Consider the following 22,803-nt stretch of genomic DNA (forward strand, 5'->3'; position numbering starts at 1 on the left):
TTGATATATACATTGCGACTAACGAGTAAACCGTGTGGGAGGAGAAGCGTTTTGCGCGGTACGTGCGGCCAAAAGGGGCGGAGTTTAGCTGTTTTTTGCTAATAACGTCGCCATGGTAACGCGTGACGGAAAATCGTTTCCGAGCACACTACTCCCGGCCAAGCCGCACGTTTTGATGTATATATTGCGGCGGTAGTGTAAACCGTGCGGCTGTTACGGACGACCGAATTTTGTGGCTTGATGGATACTTGTATTAACTAGAAAGAAATTTCCTACGAAAATTTAAGTGTGCCTGCGTTGGCTGGGGGTTTTGTCGCCGTGGTAAAGCGAAACGGTGAAAAAAGTAATGCGGTAGGTTGGCCGGTCGTCCCGCACGTTTTGATGTATACATTGGCGGGGCCGTGTCAACCGTGTGGGAGGAGTAGCATTTTGATCCCTTCGGGCGCCCAAAAAAGTACAGAAAAAAAAAGCAAAATAATGTTTCAAAAATTAATACAAAATAAACCGAAAGTCAAAAAAGGAAAATACAAAAACTGAAAAATTTAAGGGGAAAATGAGCATCTAAAACAACATTTGAAAAAAATGTAATAATTTTTAAAAATATATTAACAATGCCAATTATACAATTGTTCGCAGTCCCCTATTTAGGGGGGCTAGGCGAAGTTTGGGAGCATTTTGGGCACTTTTCAAAACCGGAAGTGATAAATCCACTTCCTGTTGTGACGGTTGTGTTCGCAGACCCCAATTTAGGGGGGGTAGGCGAAGTTTCAGATAATTTTGGGCACTTTTGAAACCGGAAGTGAAGAGGTCCAAGTCCGGGTTAGACCATCGAGTTGCATACCCTTCAAAAAGTGTTTTGGTGTAAAAAAAAAAAATCGAAAAAAAAAAAGTTCGGAAAAAAAAATTAAGAAAAAAAAAAAATGCCGAAAAAAAAAAAAAATCGGAAAAAAAAAAATGTTCGTAAAAAAATAAAGTCCATGACAAAGTTTGGGGGCGGTACCATGCTGCAAACAGAAGTTACGGCCATTTAAAGCTCGGCCAATAGGAAGGCAGAGGGGGCGGAGCTTCAACACACGAAGCTCATTGGTGGTTACAGCTGCCACATGGATTATAGCAGGAGCCCTAGAGTCTCTGGGTGGTTTCCCCCCCTCCCCGTAACCGTTAACATGGGAGTGAATGGGGGAGTGAGGATGATGATGGTTAACATGGGTGTGAATGGAGGATGATGATGAAGAGTAAATCAAGTGAGAATGAGTCTGAATTTGGGACTGAAAGGGGGCGCGGCTACATGTTTTTGCTAATAACGTGGGCGTGGTATCGCGAAACGGCGAAAAAAGTAATGCGGTAAGTGGGGCGGTCGTCCCGCACGTTTTGATATATACATTGCGACTAACGAGTAAACCGTGTGGGAGGAGAAGCGTTTTGCGCGGTACGTGCGGCCAAAAGGGGCGGAGTTTAGCTGTTTTTTGCTAATAACGTCGCCATGGTAACGCGTGACGGAAAATCGTTTCCGAGCACACTACTCCCGGCCAAGCCGCACGTTTTGATGTATATATTGCGGCGGTAGTGTAAACCGTGCGGCTGTTACGGACGACCGAATTTTGTGGCTTGATGGATACTTGTATTAATAAATCCGGCGGATCTCAATAAGTGTGCCTCTGCCATTAACATGGCAGGCACACTTAATAAATCCGGCGGATCTCAATAAGTGTGCCTCTGCCATTAACATGGCAGGCACACTTAATTATTTGCCCTCAACTCCAAATGTTCCGAAATGATCTCATATTCACTTTTTCCTTACCTGACAGTTAGCTGTATCGTTCATGGGATGTTCTTTATATATTCTTTTACTTCAATATTGCCCAGTGAAAACTAACTGATGTAATTGTCAGTGCTCTGGGTGGCCAGAGATGGTGAAACAGGAGGATGGGACTTGAGACTGGTGGTGGGGGCGTGTGCACTGTGCACATGGGGTGATCACTGCCTGCCTCCTGTGAATCGTTTTTTTTTATTTTTATTTTTTTTTATTTTGTACTGGCAGTGCCAGTCCTGTATTTTGCCTTAACAAATACCCACCATTCCGCTGGAATGCCACACAAATGGTTACATCCGCCATGTTTTCTGCTGTAAGAATTGCACTGTTCCTTATAGTACTGATATCTAGTACTACATGTTATGCACTGTTCTGATATATACTGATATATATCTATATGATATGAAAAGTATGATCTGAGTAAAAAGAAAGACGTTCATTTGTTTTCCATGTTTTTATTATGGCTTTTTAACCCATTAAGAACTGAAGAAGCATCTGTGTCACATTTTGATTTGAGCTAAAAAGCATTATTTTACACTTTGACTATTGAAAAATAGCAGATCTACAAGCTCATAGCGCGGCACGAGTGCCGCGCTACGAGCTTGTAGATCTGCTATTTTTGAGAAATTGTAAAAATGTGTGCAAATCTTTGAATATATATTATTTTAAAGGGAACATTTTTAACTCAAATCTTTTCTTCTGGGGGTCCCTGGAACAAAATATTTTGAGATGGGGGTCGGTAGCCAAATATAAATCATTTTGGGGGTCCTTGACATGGAAAAAGATTGAGCTCCACTGATAAAAAAACATACGTTTTTTTCAGAATACTGTTAGGATTTAGAAGACATTAGTTACCCCTGTTTATACACAAACTCAAAATACATGCAACTTAATATATAAAAAAAAAAAACATGTACTGTATTTGCTTTCATACGACTAACAATTGATCACTGGCAAATGTGACTGCTGATGCGTCATGTAATGACAAAGTGAAAACGGTGCATGGTGAACTATTTACACTATTTACAGTTATTTACAAAAAGTTGAAAAGTGGAGGAAAAAAAGTAGAAAAATGTGGGCTAAACAGGGAGTCCCTGGCAGTGCTGTTAGACCTTCTCAACCAGGAACAGTGAAACGGATGGAGTGCAACATATGAAGACCCTGGTGTTTGTCCTCGAGGTAGCAACTAGAGCATCATCTGGGGTGGTCCACTGTCCACCGCATCATCAGGTGGGTTTGCAAGGCTGACCCAATCGACGGCTGCCATGTCACTGTGGATGGTTTTAGAAAGAGGCAAGAATAGCAAACATATTACAAACGTTTCCTAAGGTAAACATACAAAACATTTTTAAGTAAATGGGAATCAGTAGATATATACATTTGTTCTACTTGCCTGTACTTAATAGTCATGGTCCATGGGCACCTCCTCCAGGCCAGACACCTCCGCAGTCAGCTGCTCCCGCCACAGATCGCCACTGACTGCATCGGCCACCCTCTCCCCCTCACCCTCTCCCTCATCCTCATCCTCCACCTGCTCATCCTCTGGGTCCACAATGTCACCAGCATCCATGCAGATGTTGTGGAGGACCGCACATGCTGTTATGACCTGAAATTATATGAATGGGGGGGGGGGGGGGGGGGGGGGGGGGGATTATTATTATTATGAATTATATTGAATGTAATCCTCAGAATAGGGTCACTAGGCTGTTCAGTGATTACTTACACGGGGTACAAAGGTGTGGTGCACCTCCAGTGCACCCAGGAAGATGGCCCGGAACCTGGTCTTCATCAACCCAAAGCAATGCTCAATAATGCCACGTGCCCTGGAGTGATGATTATTGAACCGCCGGGCTCCCACACCAGGTATTGGCCTCCTGTAGGGAGTGATGAGGGGGAGGGGGTGTTGGAGGCATGGGTACCCTCCATCTGCTAGGATGAAATGGCCTGGAGGAGGGTAGAGTGACCTTAAGTACAGCGGGCTGTAGCGGAGCACTCTGGAGTCGTGCACCGACCCAGGCCAGCCCACGTAGGTGTCCATCAATCGGCCCTGATGATTGCAGACTGCCTGCAGGATGATGGAGGAGAACAGTTTCCTATTCTGGTAGCACTGATGATCAGGGCCGATTGGTGGTGTTATACGGACATGGCAGCCGTCGATTGCTCCAGCTGCTCTTCTGAAGGCAGCATGTCCAGCCAGCCTTGCAAACCCACTGGTCACTGCCTCCAGGTCTTCGGGGGTATTTGGGAAGTGGATGACCCTGTGGCGGATAGCCACCACCTCCCTTGTGACCTTGTGGACAACGCGGTGGACAGTGGAACGAGGCATATCGAACACAAGGGACACCACCCTGTATGATGCTCCAGTTGCCACCCAGCACAGAAACACCAGGACCTCAAATGTGGCACCCCATCCATGTTGCCGTTCCAGGTTGAGAAGGTCCAACAGTACTGCCAAAGACTCCCTGCTCAGCCGAAAATCAGGCCGTGTGTCCGCTCCATTAAAAAACTTCCTTAGGATAGGGACATGTAGGTTGACCCGGGAGTACGGGGGTCTTGGCTGAGTTAGGGAAAGAATGAGAAGAATTAGGTTGGTCTGTACTCAACCAGTGACAGCATTGTAAGATTACACAGTCAAATCAGAGGTTGAAAAAAGTACTCACATTTCTTACTTAAGTAAAAGTATCAATACTGCAATGTAGAAATACTTTCTGTTTCACAAGTTTTCAAATCTATACAAATATTTTGAAAATAGCACATCTATAAAGAGCTTGTACATCTGCTATTTCCAAATGGCCATAATGTAATAGGGCTAATGTATGTTGTGTAATAATAATCAAAATCCACAAAGTAACTTGTAACTAAAGTTTTCAAATAATTGTAGTGGAGTACTGAACATTGGAAATACTCCAAGTAAAAATATCTCAATTGTAAAAGTACAGTACAGCACTTGAGTAAATGTACTTAGTTACTTTACACCTCTGAGTAAAATACTGTGCGTTAAACTTATCCATTTATAACTGATAGTAGGCTATATAGCATAGGAATTTATCTCAGAGCTGAATTAACACTCCCTTTAAATATAAAAGTAGGGCTATATAATATAAACGTATATGAAAACTAGCTAGCTGTTGTTATAACTGACTGTAAAGTATACACAAAATAACCTTAACTTACTTGTCCATCGGTCATTCCCAGCCTCAGAAACAACACACGCCGGCGACTCTGCCGGCGGTGTTGCATCTCCATCTCTTCCATAAATTCATAAAGAATAAAATACAAAATAATAATGACAAAATCCATTTTTACCAAAATAAAGGGGACAGGAATGAAACTTAAGCGGGGCAGCGGGGTAGGACGAGACGGAGACGCTCGCGCTGAAGTGAAGAGGCGGGAATATTGGTGGAAGTAGGCAGATGATAAGCTACACATGTAAAAACGTATTTGTAATTCTGAAGTGAATAAATGCAGGTGTCCTCTATCAGCACAGTCTCTGCAAGGAGTCAGGACACTCCATTAAATCATATTAATATTAACGGCGTAATAATAGGCCTAATAATAATAATACTAATAATACTAATAATAATTTGTTTATAATACACTTTACATTTGGGTAAAAAAAGACAACAAAAAAAAAACCATCACATTAAAACATGTTACGTGCAACAACAAAAAAAAAAAGCTTTGTTAAAAAGGTAGGTAGGTAGGCATTTATTTCATCTTGTGCTTCAGAATGCATAGACTAACCCATCAAAGTCACACAGTATAGGTTACGTCGGACATCATACCGTTATGACAAAACCAGAACATAATTAATTGAATGAATATTATAACAATAAAGAGCGTGGAATCAACCACGATAAATAACATGGCCTATGTACAAATAGGCTAGAGCAGTGGTTCTCAAACATTTTCATGTCAAGGACCCCCAAAATGATATGTATTTGGCCGCGGACCCCCATCTCAAAATATTTTGTTCAAGTGACCCCCAGAAGCAAAGATTTTAGTGACAAATGTTTGCTTAACAAATAATATATTCAAAGATTTGCACAAATTCAAACAATAGCAGATCTAAAAAATAGCAGATCTGCAAGCTCAAGCTATGAGCTTGTATATCTGCTATTTTTGAATAGCCAAAGTATAAAATATGGTTAAAGTGGTTAAAATTATGGTTACAATTATTGTGACGTCGCTATATTAATTAAATCGTTTTGTGGAAGACCCCCTGGAACCCCCGCAAGGACCCCTGGGGGTCCCCGGACCCCACTTTGAGAACCAATGGGCTACAGTTGTAAGTGGGTCTGTCAATCCCATCAAGTTCGTTCCGCAGACAACCGTGGGAGCAACGGGACATTTGGAAGAGTCAGGCCGAAAACAAGCTGCTTTCAACGGCTACATGAGTTTCACTGTTCGCCCCAGGACCCGACGTGACGGTTCTCTAAATTATTATTTTAAATAGTTTCATGATTAATTGACCACATATATTAAGTTTAGTCAACTTAATGCTATCCTAAAATATCTTAAAAGTAAATTCCGTACCACAAAAAAGAAGTTTTAAAGCTTTTTAGAAGTAAAAAAAAAACTTCGGAGAAACAACAATGGTGGACGCTCGGCTTTTTCCGGGTTCACTCGACTCGACTCGGCGAAGTGCTGTCCCATTTCACAGGCAGAGTGTATGCCCTATGCGCCCTCCAGGGGGCAGTGCCCTACCCACCCTACCTAGGGTGTGCACTTGGAGGCTGCAACCCCTGAATTGAGACAGACCTATTATCTGTCTGCCTGTCACCTGTGTGGACAAGCAACGCTCTTGTGCCCATCTCCACGATGGAAGCACTTCATTCTAGAGCTCTTCACGGGTTAAAAACAAATGGACCGGAAACTAAATTGAAATGTGAAATCTCATCCAATTCCGAGCCGTTCCCAGATTATTTTTAAAATAACAAAACCAAACCCGGGTGGACCCGTGACAATTTTGTCCGATTCCGAGCCGTTCTGAAATTATTCTTTCTTTACGGACCCGGACCCTAATTGGACCGGTGAAATGTGTTCCGAAACCCGATTATTTCCAAGATTCCGAGACAGACTCAACCCAGGCACCCCTTCAAAAAAGCGCATATGAAATTACAAAAATAAATACATCTTTTTTAAATACATTTTTTTAATCAAAGCTTTGCTTTCACCTCATACACACACACACACACACACACACACACACACAGAGTAGGCATACTACGGGTCTTCTCGGATCCACTCGGGTATTACACATAATGATGGACAAACCCGAGTTCCGAGGTAATAGCGTCGATTCTGACCCGGTACCAAGTGATTATGATAAAACACAGATCCGACCTGTGTGGGTATCGGGTCCTGTCGGGTATCTCCGGAATCGGGGGGCCCGTGAAGAGGGCTACTTCATGCTACTGTACCTGAGCTAGTATAGTATCCATCACCATGTTTCACTTTGAACGACACCTCTGGTGTTTGTGTCAGACGACCAAGGAACATGAACGCCTGTCGTCTAAGAGACGAAGAGTAGGTGCCACCGCAGAGAGAGAGAGAGAGAGAGAGAGAGAGAGAGAGAGAGAGAGAGAGAGAGAGAGAGAGAGAGAGAGAGAGAGAGAGTTCAACCTTTTCACCAGGTGATACCACATTTCAGCCATAAAAATTGCTGCAATGCTGGTTATGAAAGGAACAACACCTCTCTTCTGTTACTACTGTTTTGAAATTCGATCAAGTGCTAGAAAGCAGGAAGTGATTATGACACATAATTTGTGTGTCTTCTTCAGAGACACAGCGAAGCTGAAACATCAGCACATCATCGGGCGGGCGGGCAGGCAGGCAGGCAGGCAGGCCGGCCGACCGGCCGGCCGGGAAAGAGAGTGACAGTGACAGACAGATAGATTCAGAGAGAGAGATGTTTGGCCTTCTTTTTGAGACCAAAGGGAGGAGAGAGGACTTTTGACATGACCGGTCAAAATAAGCTTTGGCGTGTTAGACAGCTGAGGCTCGTCCAAGAACATGACTGTCTATAGGACATGTCTTCCCAGACATATCACAACCATTTGTTCGTTACCACCATACGTTTAACCAGCTCTATTGTTTACATTTAAATCAAGTCATGTGTTGCTGGTGTGTGTGTGTGTGTGTGTGTGTGTGTGTGTGTGTGTGTGTGTGTGTGTGTGTGTGTGTGTGTGTGTGACAGTGTGACCACACACTGTCACTGTTTGGACATGGCCTAGCAATGGTGCACACTTGTCAGGTCATATGGACAAACAAAACTACCAAAGCAGAGTTTAAAGGTCTTTATTCACAAACAAATCATTCTCTCTCTCTCTCACCATGTCTCTTCACAGGATCCTAAAAGAGTCAGGGTGGGGTTGCAGTTAATTTATAGGTGTGTCAGGAGACACACCTGCAGCCACTCAGTGGGACCAAATTGGACCAAACCATTTGGCCTTGGGATCAGGAGTGTTAACTGTGTCAAAGCAGGACATTGAACTTTGCAGTGAAGGCAAAGGTTTATTTTCTAAAGATCTACAAGTTTGGAAAAACGGAGATCTACAAGTTTGGAACAGCATTATGTGTTTCATGTTTGTTCATAGCATGAACAGAGACATAACAGTATCAAATCACCCTGAATGTTTGGTTCACTCTAGTGGGAGGAGCCATGGGGCTACATAGGGGTGAGCTCCTCACTCCCTGTCAGTCTGCTGTATGCGTCTGCTGGGAGAAGGTGTTCAGCTTGAGGAGGTTCTTGAGTCTCTAAGGAGGTGTGTTATTTTGTGAATGTATTTATTTACTGTTTATTTGTTATTTGCTATTATATATTATTATATAATTATTTATATCATTTATTGCATTTTATTTTTATTATAATAATACTTTAATTGAATTTACATTGGTTTACAAATGGATTATTTGAAGTTATATGGTTTTGAATATTTTCTTTATTTTCTATTTGCAGACTATTGGTCTCTCTTGTTTTTGCCACTTTGTTATGACACTTGGGGGAAAATAAAACTTGTTCGAACTTGCCTTCTGCGTGCCTCTTGCCATCCTTTTAAAGAACATGTCTAGTTGTACTTAAGTACAAAAGGGTACACACTACCCTCACCCAGTCTGGGGTGTGACAGTGTGTGTGCATAAAAACTAAGCCGAGATGGTGAGTGTTTGTTACATTTGCTGTCCATGATGCAATTTGCACCCACAGCCCATAGCTGTAGCCTATAGCCTCTAATGAGGGTGTACGCCTTTGTGTCAAAAGCACACGTTGTGCTCCAACTGGTTTCACACACGGGCCTTCAAACGGAAGCAAAAGTTGCCGCAAAATACAACACAGCTTTTTGGGGGAGGTTTTGGAGCGCAGTGGAGCACAGAGCGGAGCGGAGAGTGGGCAAATCAAGGTCAGCTTTGGAGTCATTTTGAGCAGAGTTGGCAGGGAAGCTGTGGTGGAGCTGAACGTGAAAATATTAGTATGGAGCACACACACACACACACACACACACACACACACACACACACACACACACACACACACACACACACACACACACACACACACACACACACACACACACACACACACACACACACACACACACACACACACACACAAATCCTCTTCAGAAAAGCCCACATATTACATCTCATTATCACAATGAATTGGGGAAGTTGAAAACTCTGTTTCTATAACAAAGCCTACTGAAGACTCCCACATCCTTCTTAAAACCCAGTCTCATTTCCATTTGCGCATTATTATGCACTCAGACAATTTATTTCTAATTGCCGTAATTACAACATTTATATGTCAACCATCTCATCTTGTTATTATTGTTTTTGTGCTCTATGCCCTAACCAAGTGATTAATTCAATGTTTCACAATTCATTAATCGGCCGTCATTAAAAGGAATAGCTGGTTAAAATAAGACAGTAGGTGGATGATAAAAACCAGTTTAGTCCAGCTCCTCCACCTACACACAGCCAGGATAAACCTGCAGCCAACAGCAGGTGAAAGTGGAGTTTTAACAAAACAAAGAGTCATCATGTTGTTTTATATAGAAAATATGCTGCTGTTTCCTATACTCAACACAACTGTAATAAGTTCTCACTCAAAATGCTGTTGCTAATAAAGTTATCTAAAACAGTCTCTGTTGTGTTTGATCAGCCTCTGTTATATATAATTAGGAAAGGAAATAATTGGAAAGCCTACATGTTTCCCTTTAAAATGGTGTCCCATTTGTAGTAATGAACATTCATTTGAAGAATGAGCAGCACAGCTGAATATGTGGTAGTTTGAAGAACTGTTGTACTTTGACCTCTGAGGAGCAAACATCCTATGAGTCAAAGACGTATAAGGCTTTCAAGATATACAATAATTGAAACAGCAATTAATATACCGTAAAGATCCACTTGTCCGGGTGTCCATCTGAGCACGGCCTCAACAGCTGCAGCTGATTGCAACACAAAGATGCAACCAGTTACATTAATTCAACACTAATTCAACACAGACGTGCAACACATGCGCCACTTAAAGACATGCGCACACACACACACACACACACACACACACACACACACACACACACACACACACACACACACACACACACACACACACACACACACGTAACCTTCAGACCTGCGAGGCACAACGTGCACACTCACAAGCCAGCACTGCACACGTGCGAGTGCACACACACACACACACACACACACACACACACACACACACACACACACACACACACGTAACATGCAGACCTGCAAGGCGCACCGTTGTTCCGATCCGCACCAAACTTGCCACCAACACTAGTCAGAGGTCTGCCATCACAATAGCCACACCAGAGACCACGTATGGCACCTAGACATACCTAACAAACTAAAACCTATAGAACCTACTAGGTGCACTTAGATGGCCAACAGGCTGTAATTGCGTAAGCCTTAATTGCTTGCTCAGGGTGGGACAGTGGGTCTCTGCTCTACATGTAAAGTGTCTTGACAACTTGTTGTGATTTGACACTTTAATAAAATTGAATAATACAATTTAATTTAATTTAATTAAGCCCCACCCCTCTGTGTTCCTGTTGAGCAGCCTTGAAATGAATGGACATGGATTTAACATTGTTCCTCTACTTCATATAGCTTAATGATATTAACTCATCAAAGGCACCAGTATCTTCACACTGGGTGTGATATTTTTATATTCATTAGACTTTCACCTATGTCTAATATGATTTGTATTTGAGAATAAATCCAATAATTATATTGTATTCATTCATATAAAGTGGCCTATAAAATGTCATTCAGTGTAATGCAAAGTGTAAATAAAATAAAAATAATGCCCATTTTTCATAATCTCAAGGTTGTACTACCAAGCACACACGCGCCCACACACACACACACACACACACACACACACACACACACACACACACACACACACACACACACACAGGATTATTTGTGTCTCTAGTATCTCACCTAAATAATGATAAGGGGTGAAACAACATCATCGGTGTGAAGAACATCAAAGCATTTCCGCTGGTGATTTGCAGATAAAAGGATACCAATGACAGCAGAAAAGAAAATCTCAATATGATCTCCTTGTAACCAGGATAGGTGAGAGATACATAAAAATGCTAGGTGGGGCCACAGCATCTTTATCTGCTAGGGGCCACAATATCTTATCTGATTGAGGGCACAACATGCATAGCGAGGGAGAGAGAGAACATAACTGACGATTAAGACTCATGAACTGATTGATTTAAGATTCCAGAATATTTAATCAGATTGAAACCAAAGGAACAAAAAAAAACCTGCGTACATACAAGGTGAAAACAGTGGGAAGACTCAGATTCTCTGCTGGAACTGTTACCTCCACGACTGACTCTGGATAAGTGGATGAAGATGGATGGATGATGGATGGATTGATGGTTTTAATCCTTTCTCCCTCGCTATGCGTGTTGTGCCCCCAATCAGATAAAGATGTTGTGCCCCCCAGCAGATAAAGATGCTGTGCCCCCTCTCTCTCTTCTTGTCATCCCAATCTCTCCCTGCTCGTCTTGTATTTGTGTGAATGTATCACTCCTGTGTCAGGAGGGATACATATAATGTAACTTTGTGATGCTGAGCTTGCATTAGGACCATGCTTATTGTCTCCGCCAGGCCGAAGGCATGAAGAGAGAGTATGTTTTACCCCCCGTCCGTCCGTCCGTGTGTGTGTCCGTCCGTCCGTCCGTGTGTCCGTCTGTGAACAGCTAATCTCCGACACCGTTGGCCCGCTCGCTCCGAAACTGTGCACACACACTCCCTGGATGCCAATTCAGAACCTCTGCCCCAATTTTTTCACATAGCCCTGTTATAGCGCCACCAGGAGGCCGATTTGTGCAAAACCCATTTACTCCTACGGATTTTATCCAAACGTCATGCAAATCGGTACACATTATCTCTATAGTCATGTGATCAACACGGATCTGTCCGATTTTCCATATTCCATCCTCATTGGCTAAGGTTGGCTTCCAAAGTTTACAGGATTGGTCCGTTTTGAACAAAATGACTCAAATCATGAACGCAGCTTGCGATTTCCGTGAAATTTCACACGCACATTCCCACTAGGCCGAGGAAGAAATGGCACCCTTTTCACATTGGTCTGTTATAGCGCCACCAGCAGGTCTAATCTTAGCAAAACACATTTTTGGAACAAAAGCCTCAAATCATGAATGCATTGTCTTATTGCCATGAAAAGCCTAAGAAGAAATGACACCCCTTTCACATTGGCTTATTATAGCGCCACCAGGAGGCCACAATAACGTACCTGACCTGGCGGAGACCTGTGCTCCGAGGAGCACTTTTTCTAGTTAACATTCATTCAATTAGAAATATGAATTCTGCATTCCAGCAGCCTGTATGAGATCCAGTATGTGCACTGTCATGCTGCTTCGGTTGAACCACATAAATTAGTTTACTGATTACATGCATTTAATCTATTGCACTGTGACTGTCATAAACATACAGTACAGACACACATGCACATACAGTGTACTGCACACACGACACACACAAGGCTGTGAGTTACAGGGCAAAGGCTTTGTTCTGCATCATTGCTTTTGTATTTTGTTATATATCAAGGAATCAATGAACCACCTATGCCCTGGTTTATGAGTTGTCACACAGTGGTGTTGTCCAAACAAACTGTGAAAGTAGCAGATCTACAAGCATTTTTTTTTATAATTGATTGATTAAATCAATTAGTTTAACTGTTGCACCTCTAATTGCAGCTCCTCATTCACCCTGTCTGTCCATGCAGCCCACCGACCTCTTTCCCTACATATGCTAGCAGCCTGAGAAACAAGTCTCTGTCAGCAGCGTCAAAGTGAATCCAGTGAGCTTTGACAGGAGGTTGACTATTCTAGCAAAGCAAAGTCCTGTGGGAGACAAAGTGAGGCAGTTCTCAGCTCTCTGAGAAGTGACACCTCAGCACTTTTAGTATAGTCATGGTCTGGACTGTGACAGGAAATCTCATTGTAACCTAAGAAGCACACTTTAAAGATTAGTCTTGTAAATGACTGGCCATGAATTAACAATTTGTCATAGCATGTCTACTGTCACAGTCATAGAACTTGGCTAAGGTCTTAGCATTTATGGAACCAATAAGCCACCATGTGTTAAGAAGACCTTTTCTAAGGTTGTTGTTTTTTATCACTTATTACACAGCTTGGTTGAATGCTTGATTCTGATTGGCTAATCACTGAAATCAGTGGTGTGTTATTTCTGAATAATGACCGATGAGCTCTATAACAGAATGTTGTCTAATCAGAGCACCTGGCTGTGCTGCTTGAATTCTATGCCGTATCCAACATGACAGCCATGTAAACAAACACACAATGTCGTTTACAACTAAACGTTGCTCTCAAGAATGTTTTTGAAAACATTTGAAACGAGAAATAGACGATGCTGTAACCGAAAATTGATTCTATTTGATCAACACTTCCTTGTTTTCTGAGGCAACCCAGGCCGCCCAGCGCAACACTTATGGAATATTTTCTTTACCATGAGCAAGGAAATACTACTTTGCTGTTACTTTTGGGTCAATTCATACATTCATTTATGACATAGCCGTGTAATAAGCGGGATAATTGACATCACGCCGGTCAGGATCATTAAACACATCGGCTTTAATCATCCTGTGTTTAATCATCCTGTTGGGAGTTATTTCTCAACAACAACCGGCGTGGTGTCAATTATCCTTTGCTTAGCCTCTCCGTCTGTCCGTTTGTCAATCTCTTTCAACTAAGTTCAAAACCGGAAACGTTTCCCTTAATAATGTAATTTCTCTCTCTCTCTCTCTCTCTCTCTCTCTCTCTCTCTCTCTCTCTCTCTCTCTCTCTCTCTCTCTCTCTCTCTCTCTCTCTCTCTGGTGTAGTGTACACAAATAATCTCAGGTGAAGTAATTACTCTTAGAGTACCACGTCTACATCTTTGGCAACAGGCCAATTCCAAGTTGACACATGGATGCAGAACTCTTTCACCAGACGCTCCATGGCACAGTAAACATATAACAGATGTCAGAATAATGAAACAATATCTTACCTTGAAGTCCAAAGAGGAGCACAAATCCAGGAATCCAAACGGCGTGTATCCAGAAATAATCCATGATGTCCTTTAATCAGGTCCAAATGGAGACTCCCTCACAGACGTCACAGGTCTTCTTTATGAAGGTGGGTTTCAGACTGTATTTTGTTGAAGCCAACCTGCTGTCCCTGTGTAGAGATGCAGCTGAAACAGTGAAAACCTCACAAGCTGGTCTGTGATGATGCAGAGTGATGCTGATGCTGAGCACACAGTGAGTAAAGAGATGGAGACTGAAGAACCAAGCAGCAGCTCTCTCTACAGACATGACACTACACATGACTGCCCTCAAGTGGTAGTTTAATGAAAAAGGCCAGCTCAAATGTGCAACATTTATAGATACAGTGTGTGAGTGCGTGTGTGAGTGTGTGCGTATGTGCGTGCGTGTGTGCGTGCGTGCGTGCGTGCGTGCGTTTGAGTGTTACCATACTTGTGAGGGCCAAATGTCCCCACCTTGTGTGTGTGTGTGTGTGTGCGTGTGCACGTGCATGTTCACGTGCATGCGTGCGTGCGTGCATGTCTGGTGCTGGGAGCAGTGATTGAAAGCAAGTCATAGTGAAGTAAACCACCTGAAACATGAACTCCTCACACAAGTCGTGTACAATAAATGATAAAGGCAGAAATATGTGTTTAGCAAAAGTACAACAATATTTATTTTAATTGCCGTAATATTATTTCATTCAGTGGGTATCAACATCATTACCATTAACAATAAAAGGAGAATGCATCCAATTGAATAAGACACAATGGGTTAACAATAAGATAGACTGGACATATATGCACCAGTGGTGGGGGAAGGGGGAGGATGGGCAGGCCTACCGCCCAGGGTAGTGGCACCCCAATAAATCACAGCAAAACCACTAAAGTAAACTAAACAAAATAAAATAAATCAATAATATCAAACACAACAGCAAAGGGGGGGTTACCACAACGACTGGGCAGCCAGTGCAGAGAGGAGAGAGACAGAGAGTGAACCTACCGCGTTTGCAAGGCCGGAATGCACAGCAGCACTGCCCGCAGCGGCGGAAACCGGGTAGTAGGAAGCAAACTGAAATGATAAAGGCCAAGGTTTACAGTCACTATACTAGACACCAAATGAACGTGCTAATACTGCGGAGAAGGAGGACCACCAACGTACCTTCTTGTGCGTGGTGAAGTGGCACTGCACGCAAACACTCGGACACAGAAGGATGTTTGTAAACACACCAGTGGTGGAAAAAGTACTCAAATGTTTTAAAGATGGAGTGCCATGATATTTTTCAACCCTAAAACCTGATCATAAGGTTTTATTATTATGTAAGGATTTTTTTTCAAAAAACAAAATGTACAGTAAGTGTTAAAATGTTGTTTTTATGTAGACACACCCACCAGTTCATTAAGTATACCTGGTTTCACTTAGCACCACCCATCTAATCCAGTCCCTCCGCCTCCTCCTATAAAACCACCCACCTGTCCTAGTCCTTCCCCCTTATCACTAAAGGACTGCCCATGGTTCTGCCCATTTGTTTACAAAATGGCAGAGGGAGGACAAATTGGACAAATACAGCCATATATGTTTGAACCTGAATCTGGTTCAGATGAAGATGAGGAGGAAGAAGAAGAACTACTCCACAACCGGAAAGCCTCATCAACCCTTTGCTCAAATCCCAAATGCTCATGTGTGCAACGGATAAATAAAAGGCTTAAAAAAGGACAACTTTGTTTTTTTACAACCAAGGTTTATATTTTAGCTTGTAATTAAAGTAAATAAAAGATGAGTGTTATTTCTTTTTCATTTACTGCTTTCTATAGTTTTAGCAATTTTCGCAATCTTTTTTACAGTGGGCGGGGGCATTCTGTCCGGTGGCTAAATGTGCCTTTTTTTACACAATAAAAAAGGTACGGTGGTCTTTGATGGCCAGATGTGAGTTATTTGGGGGTAGAAGAGCTACTGTAAATAATAATAAAGAAAACGCCGGGTTATTGTGTAAAAAAATACATAATTAGCCACCGGACAGAATGCCTCCGCCCACTGTAAAAAAGATCGCAAAAATTGCTAAAACTATAGAAAGCAGTAAATTAAAACATTTTAACACTCATCTTTTATTTAATTACAATCTAAAACATAAACCTTGGTTGTAAAAAACTAAAGTTGTCCTTTAAACAGAACCATCAGTTGTTGTGTTAAATTGTAGTTTTTTAAGAGAGGACTGTATGGTTATAGGGGTTGAGGCTATGCCCACCACAGGGCTCCGGTCATAGAGCATGTATTCAAAGATGACACTTGATGGCAGTTTATGGGTTTTATGTAGAATGGTAGTTGGCAGGTACAAACATACACAGTGATGAATGGTATCTGGAATAACAGGAATCATAACATAAGTATACAAAACTGTGATAATGGCATATGCAAACTAGGATACAGCACATAGCACATCACTACAGTGAGCCATAAACTCATGTATTAGCTGAGCCCTACATAGCCTGCTCCCACACACACACACACACACACACACACACACACACACACACACACACACACACACACACACACACACACACACACACACACTCCAACACGGTCTCATTCCCAAGTCGGCAGATATAGTCTTTTAAACCATCCCCCAAGACAGCACACCCTGCCGCCGCGGGCCGCCGCCGACGGCAAATACGACAAATAGATGGTGTGTGTGTGTGTGTGTGTGCTCCCCCAAGACAGCACACCCTGCCGCCGCGGGCCGCCACGGGCCGCCGCCGACGGCAAATACGACAAATAGATGGTGTGTGTGTGTGCGTGTGTGTGGAGTGTGTGTGTGTATGACCGCTCCCGGCAGTATGCAAATCAACCACCGGTTATATGATCTCATTGAAACGACAGAACGTGCTAAAAAGCATATTTTAACTGCATTAGACCACACACCACCACCCACAAAAAAACAATGTATTATTCTGAGCATTTTCATACTATTTTGGTAAGTTTTCGATGAGTATTTGTTGAGAACGGGACATTAGTTTGACTTTTCCAAGCCCATGAGGTTTCTTTTTTTTTTTGCACTTTTTCCATTACACTCGGTATCTACATTAACGTTCAAATCTCAAATATAAAGTGCTTACCTAATGGCCACGGATGTTATATTCTGCACGGGTCCTCCAAAATACCTGTATCTTTTGTATTGTTCAATAAAAAGCATTTTAACCCGATTGGTGGCCATTTTCTCCATGCTTTTAACTACCTGATCCTATCGGTCGGAAGGTGTATTGCACTCTGATACTTTATAACTCTTGGCAGCCAATCGGATTAAAAGGCTTTTTATTGAACAACACGGAATATACGGGTATTTTTGAGGGACCGTACATAATTGTAACGTCCGTGGCCATGGGCTAAGCACTTTATAGTTGAAATCTAAACGTTTATGTAGATGTACGGGCCGTAAATTAAAAAAGTGCAAATATCAGGTTGAAGTTTCGTCATGACTGTCATGATATGACGTTTCAGGGCTACTTTGAAACCGAGGAGTTATCTATCTGTCTATCTATCTATCTATCTATCTATCTATCTATCTATCTATCTATCTATCTATCTATACAGATATAGATATAGAGATAGATAGATAGATAGATAGATAGATAGATAGATAGATAGATAGATAGATAGATAGATAGATAGATAGATAGATTAATAATAATAATAATAATAATAATAATAATAAATAAATAATTGTGCTTAGATAATTTAAAAAGTTAAATGCAGAGGTTTTCTGTTGAGGACCAGGCCGGCACAACCTTGACATAGCCTAGTTTCCATACATATTAAACGTATTTCTAATTAAAATACATATTATCTAACTCGTAACCGCTAATTCGTGGTGCATACTAGAATACGCCTACTACTGTACGTCCGGTCTAGTGGATACGTTTCCGCATCCGCTAGACCGGATACCACTTCTGCAGTCTGCACACAGCTGTTTCAGGGTAAGTGTCCGTCCGTTCATTGCATTTATAAGATATACATCGTTAAATATACACCACAAAATGATAGAACCAGGCCATGGTGTCATTGTTCACATGTTAGTATGTAGCAAGTTGTTTGATCTGACTGGACAAGTTAAAGACTATAAGCGACTATAAGTTAACTAGACTGCTTGGTTTGGTTGCACGTTGCTACGCTAACTAGCTAAAACAAAACAACGCTTCGCACTATGATGCACCAGTAAATCCCGTACTTCTCCTGTACAAATGCAACATATACGGTGCTTACCCGGTTGCCCCAAATGTTAACTAGCAGTCCGGAGTCTTTGTGCAATGTATTAGTCAATATTTTTCAATAAAGAAGTGTTTTAATCCCGTCTGTGGCCGAACGCCATTCCTCCCCCTCATTTATTCCCGTTTACATTGAGTGTAATTCCGGCTTTGACCTGATGCGCCCGTCACTACCGCCATTGGGAACTTCCAATAGAATCGTCCACAGACGGGATTAAAACACTTCTTTATTGATACTACGGTCTAATACATTGCACAGAGACTCCGGACGGCTTATTAACATTTAGGGCGACCTAATCCTTAACTGAGAGAGAGATGAATCAGGGACCCCCTAACTGAGAGAGCTATCAAACAGGGACCCCCACTATACAGTTGTGTTGCAGATTTCATAGATGTTGGATTCATGTTAATGTATATTTTCAGACATTTAACCACTTAAACCCCCAATACTTTCACTCTGTACTTGGTCTGCTCTTTTTTCCCCTCTTTGCCAACAATAGCAGACTTACAAGCTCACAACTCCTTGCAGCATGAGGCGTTGTGAGCTTGTAGATCTGCTATTTTCGGCTAAAGTTGTCCTTAGAATAAGGATGCTAGGGTTCAAGTGGTTAATGTAAAAAACAATTATCCTATCACACAGAGATTTGGCGGACCCCCTGTAGCAACTCTGAGGACCCCCTAGGGGTCCCGGACCCCCTGTTGTAGGGGCCCCATAAAGACCACTCATTGATCCTGCCTGGGTCCCATTACATTGAACCAAATGCAGCACTTTTTGGCACATTAACCATGAGCTAAAGTGGACTGAAATAACATGCCAATTTCTCTTGTAATTCAGGTTGAAGAGGGTACAAATTTACATATGTTTACACTTGGCCATGGGGGGGGGGGGGCTGATAAATGGTTACTCTCTCCTTATTTTCTGTTTCTCTCTTTGAAGATTTTAATATGTAGAGGTCCTTCTATGGCAGTGGTTCTCAACCTGTGGGTTGAGACCCCAAGGGGCTCCCCACATTATTTTGGGGGAGTCCCCAGATGACAGTGAAGTGACAATTAAGGACTTTTAAGACCTTTTTAATACCAAAGAAAATGACAAAGAACAAAGACCATTACTGCATCAAAAGTAATCAACAGACTATTCTATTAAAACAGGTAAAACATTGGCCAAATTGGCGAATACTGTAAGAAAAAGCCAACAATTATGAAAATAGTCGATCTACAAGTTCACAACGCATCGTAACGCGGGGCGTTGTGAGCTTGTAGATCTGCTATTTTCATAATATTTATCTGTGGAACCGAGTCAAACAAAATGTATTTAAGCTCTGTAAGTTCTCAATATGTTATGTGTGTCCCATTAATCTTCCTTAACCTTAAATACTGTTTGTTTGTTATTCTATTTATAGTGGCTCATAGGAATAGACGGAGAGACGGGTGACAGCCGGAATGTAGACGGCATCCGGGAGCAGTATGGGTTGGCGCCCCAGCCTGTGTCTTCCGTGAGGAAGAAGCCCAACAAATCCACGGTGAGGCCTTTAAGGAGGGCCATTCAAGCAAGCTGCAGTACCTCCACGGGCCAAGAAACCATCACATCACACCAGAATGAAATGTTTGGAGTGGGGGAGTCTGGTGCAACGCTCAGGTCCTGGACCTGGTGAGACGGAGGAGGAGCCCGGCCAGGATGCCAGGATTATTTATACCCCTATTCGTTGATATACATTTGACCTTTAGTCGGCCATATGCATGCACTGGACAATGGACTATACCTGCCATTTTATGCTATGTGAAGATAACATTGATTCATCTCATGTCTATAATGCATTCAATAGTGCTTAGAAATACCTTGGGGACAGTGACGAAAGCAGGGAAGATCGCGAGAGACCCAACTCATAACCTCAGCAGGTCCTGCCCTCAAGTAGGAGATATGGTGCCTCTATTCAGGAAGGCAAAGGGCAGTGCCAGTTTCATCCCCTCTGCCATTGGGCTCCTTAATAAACCCTGATCCACCTCACCTGGTCGAACTGGACTTGCTTGCTAGCCCCACCACGCACACACACAGGCACACGTGAAGTCATACACAAACACATTCTGGGTTCTCCACAAGTGTGGAGAGGACATTGCTTTCTTTTAAAGCCTCTTTTAAATTTAGAATTTTATCTTTTATAGAATTGAAGTACTTTGTTAGGTGTTTTAATTGTGGTGTATATTTATGTATTGTCTTGTCTTGAATGTATGCATTGACCTGAGCAAAACAATTTTCCCTTGTGGATAATGAAGACATCTAATCTAATGTAATCATTATTAGCATACTTATAATGCTATATGATCTTCTTTATAATCTTGTATAATTATAGTCATAAGAACTAATAAGTACTCATAATGCTTTATAACAATAAGCATGTCACATTATACTGCATTCTATAAGGACTCACACGGTCAAGTATAAATGCAATGTAATATGCTTGTAGCACTATAATTACAATTACATTATAAACAAGTATAAGCACTCCTAATGTAATCAGAACACATTAGTCATATGGTCAAGTATCGTGGTACTTTATAGTTACTGGTCACTCACTGACTTTTTTTCCTTTGGCCAGGATCATAGGATTACTATAGTTCATTGTGTATTCTTAGATACAGATGCTGAGAGACTATGGAGACTTCTTCGGCTATTTTTGCAATGTTTTAGTTAAAAGAGAAATTCAAAAGAAAATCTATGTTCATCACAATATTTGGTCCAATGTGTTATGTATGCATGTTTGTTCACAAATGACACGTATGTTATTTAGATTGCATCTGGTTTGGCATGTATACCTGTATCTTGCACTAAATTGTTTTCTTTGAACGATTAACTTTGTCCTGCAATTTGGTGAAATAAAAATTCTGCTTTTTGAATTTGATTGGAGTGATTGAATAACAATGCCCTTATTAAAACATTACATTACAGTAATTTAGCAGACACTTTTATCCAAAGCGACTTACTGCAAAATCATACTGCATTCAAGGCTAGACCTATATGTGAAGTTAAACCAGATAAAAAGTCAGATAAGCCGTATTACAAAAAGGGTTAATTCAACATAGTATATTGTAGTATACAATACCCCAGTATGTAGACTACAGCATGCAAGAGAAATCCTAAAGAGTGAGATCTTTGATGACAGTGTTATTCATCAACCGTGCTACAAGACAGTGTTTCTCAGTGCTACTGTAGATGTGGATTTTCTGGGTTACTTTGATGATTTTGATTGATTGATTGATCATCCTAAAGAGTGAGATCTTTGATGACAGTGTTATTCATCAACCGTGCTACAAGGCAGTGTTTCTCAGTGCTACTGTAGATGTGGATTTTCTGGGTTACTTTGATGATTTTGATTGATTGATTGATCATTAACAGTTTGCAAAAAAAAGGCACAGTGGCACAAATGTATACAAAATAATGCTAAATGGACAACCCAAATAAGCCCTCAGGGCTTGTTTCCATTAAGATCTTGTGCATTCAATTCATAGGTACATACATATAAAGACAAAATATGATATGCAGTAATATGCAAAAATATCATATATACGAGTAGTAATAAGAAAGAAATATATGTACTGTAATCAGTTTGGGGTTCGTTTCCGGTGATGAGCTTAGACTTTTTACAGGGGCCAGTTACAATTTGCAGTCTTTTGGAAGAGGGTAAGTCCTCCATTTTGCTAATAACATAAAGGGCATGACCTTTACACCATATTATAATAATTGTAATAATAATAAAGTCAATTAAGAGAACCGTGTGTCGGTATGTGAGAAAAGTTATATTGGCGCATTCGGGCTGAAGAGCTGATTAAGAATCCGTTGTCCGATTGTATTTTCGCCCCCTAGTGGCCGAGATAATAGTGAAAAACTGTTCAAAAAGAGTAAAAACAAAATCGGACACCAAATTACGCATCAGCGCGCCGCCCCGAACTCGCTCGTATAACTCTCCTAGCACACGGCCTTACCGTTCTCCTTAATTGGCTGGGGTATAATCTTAACGTATTTTGCGCAATAACACAATATATCTCCATAACGATACGTTTTTAGAATCTGCCGTTCGGATATGTTCTACAGCTTGCCGAGACGCACGCGTGGATGTCTTTTTTGTCCCGCT

The 22,803-nt window shown here is 41.7% G+C and overlaps 1 protein-coding gene across 1 annotated transcript in view; it reads right to left on the reverse strand.

The window, feature by feature from the left end:
• The window catches only part of LOC311052003 (limbic system-associated membrane protein-like), a gene marked incomplete at its 5' end in the record, with an annotated part of 276,875 nt that extends 262,413 nt beyond the window's left edge, over window positions 1-14,462 (reverse strand). Inside the window, one exon of the mRNA XM_084066752.1 lies at window positions 14,399-14,462. Coding sequence (XP_083922878.1) covers window positions 14,399-14,462 — 64 coding nt within the window. The remainder of the gene's footprint in view (window positions 1-14,398) is intronic.
• Between the last annotated feature and the right edge of the window lie 8,341 nt (window positions 14,463-22,803).

Source organism: Gymnoscopelus microlampas (assembly GCF_963454915.1).
Source record: "Gymnoscopelus microlampas genome assembly, chromosome: 1".
In the NCBI taxonomy this organism is placed as follows: Eukaryota; Metazoa; Chordata; class Actinopteri; order Myctophiformes; family Myctophidae; genus Gymnoscopelus; species Gymnoscopelus microlampas.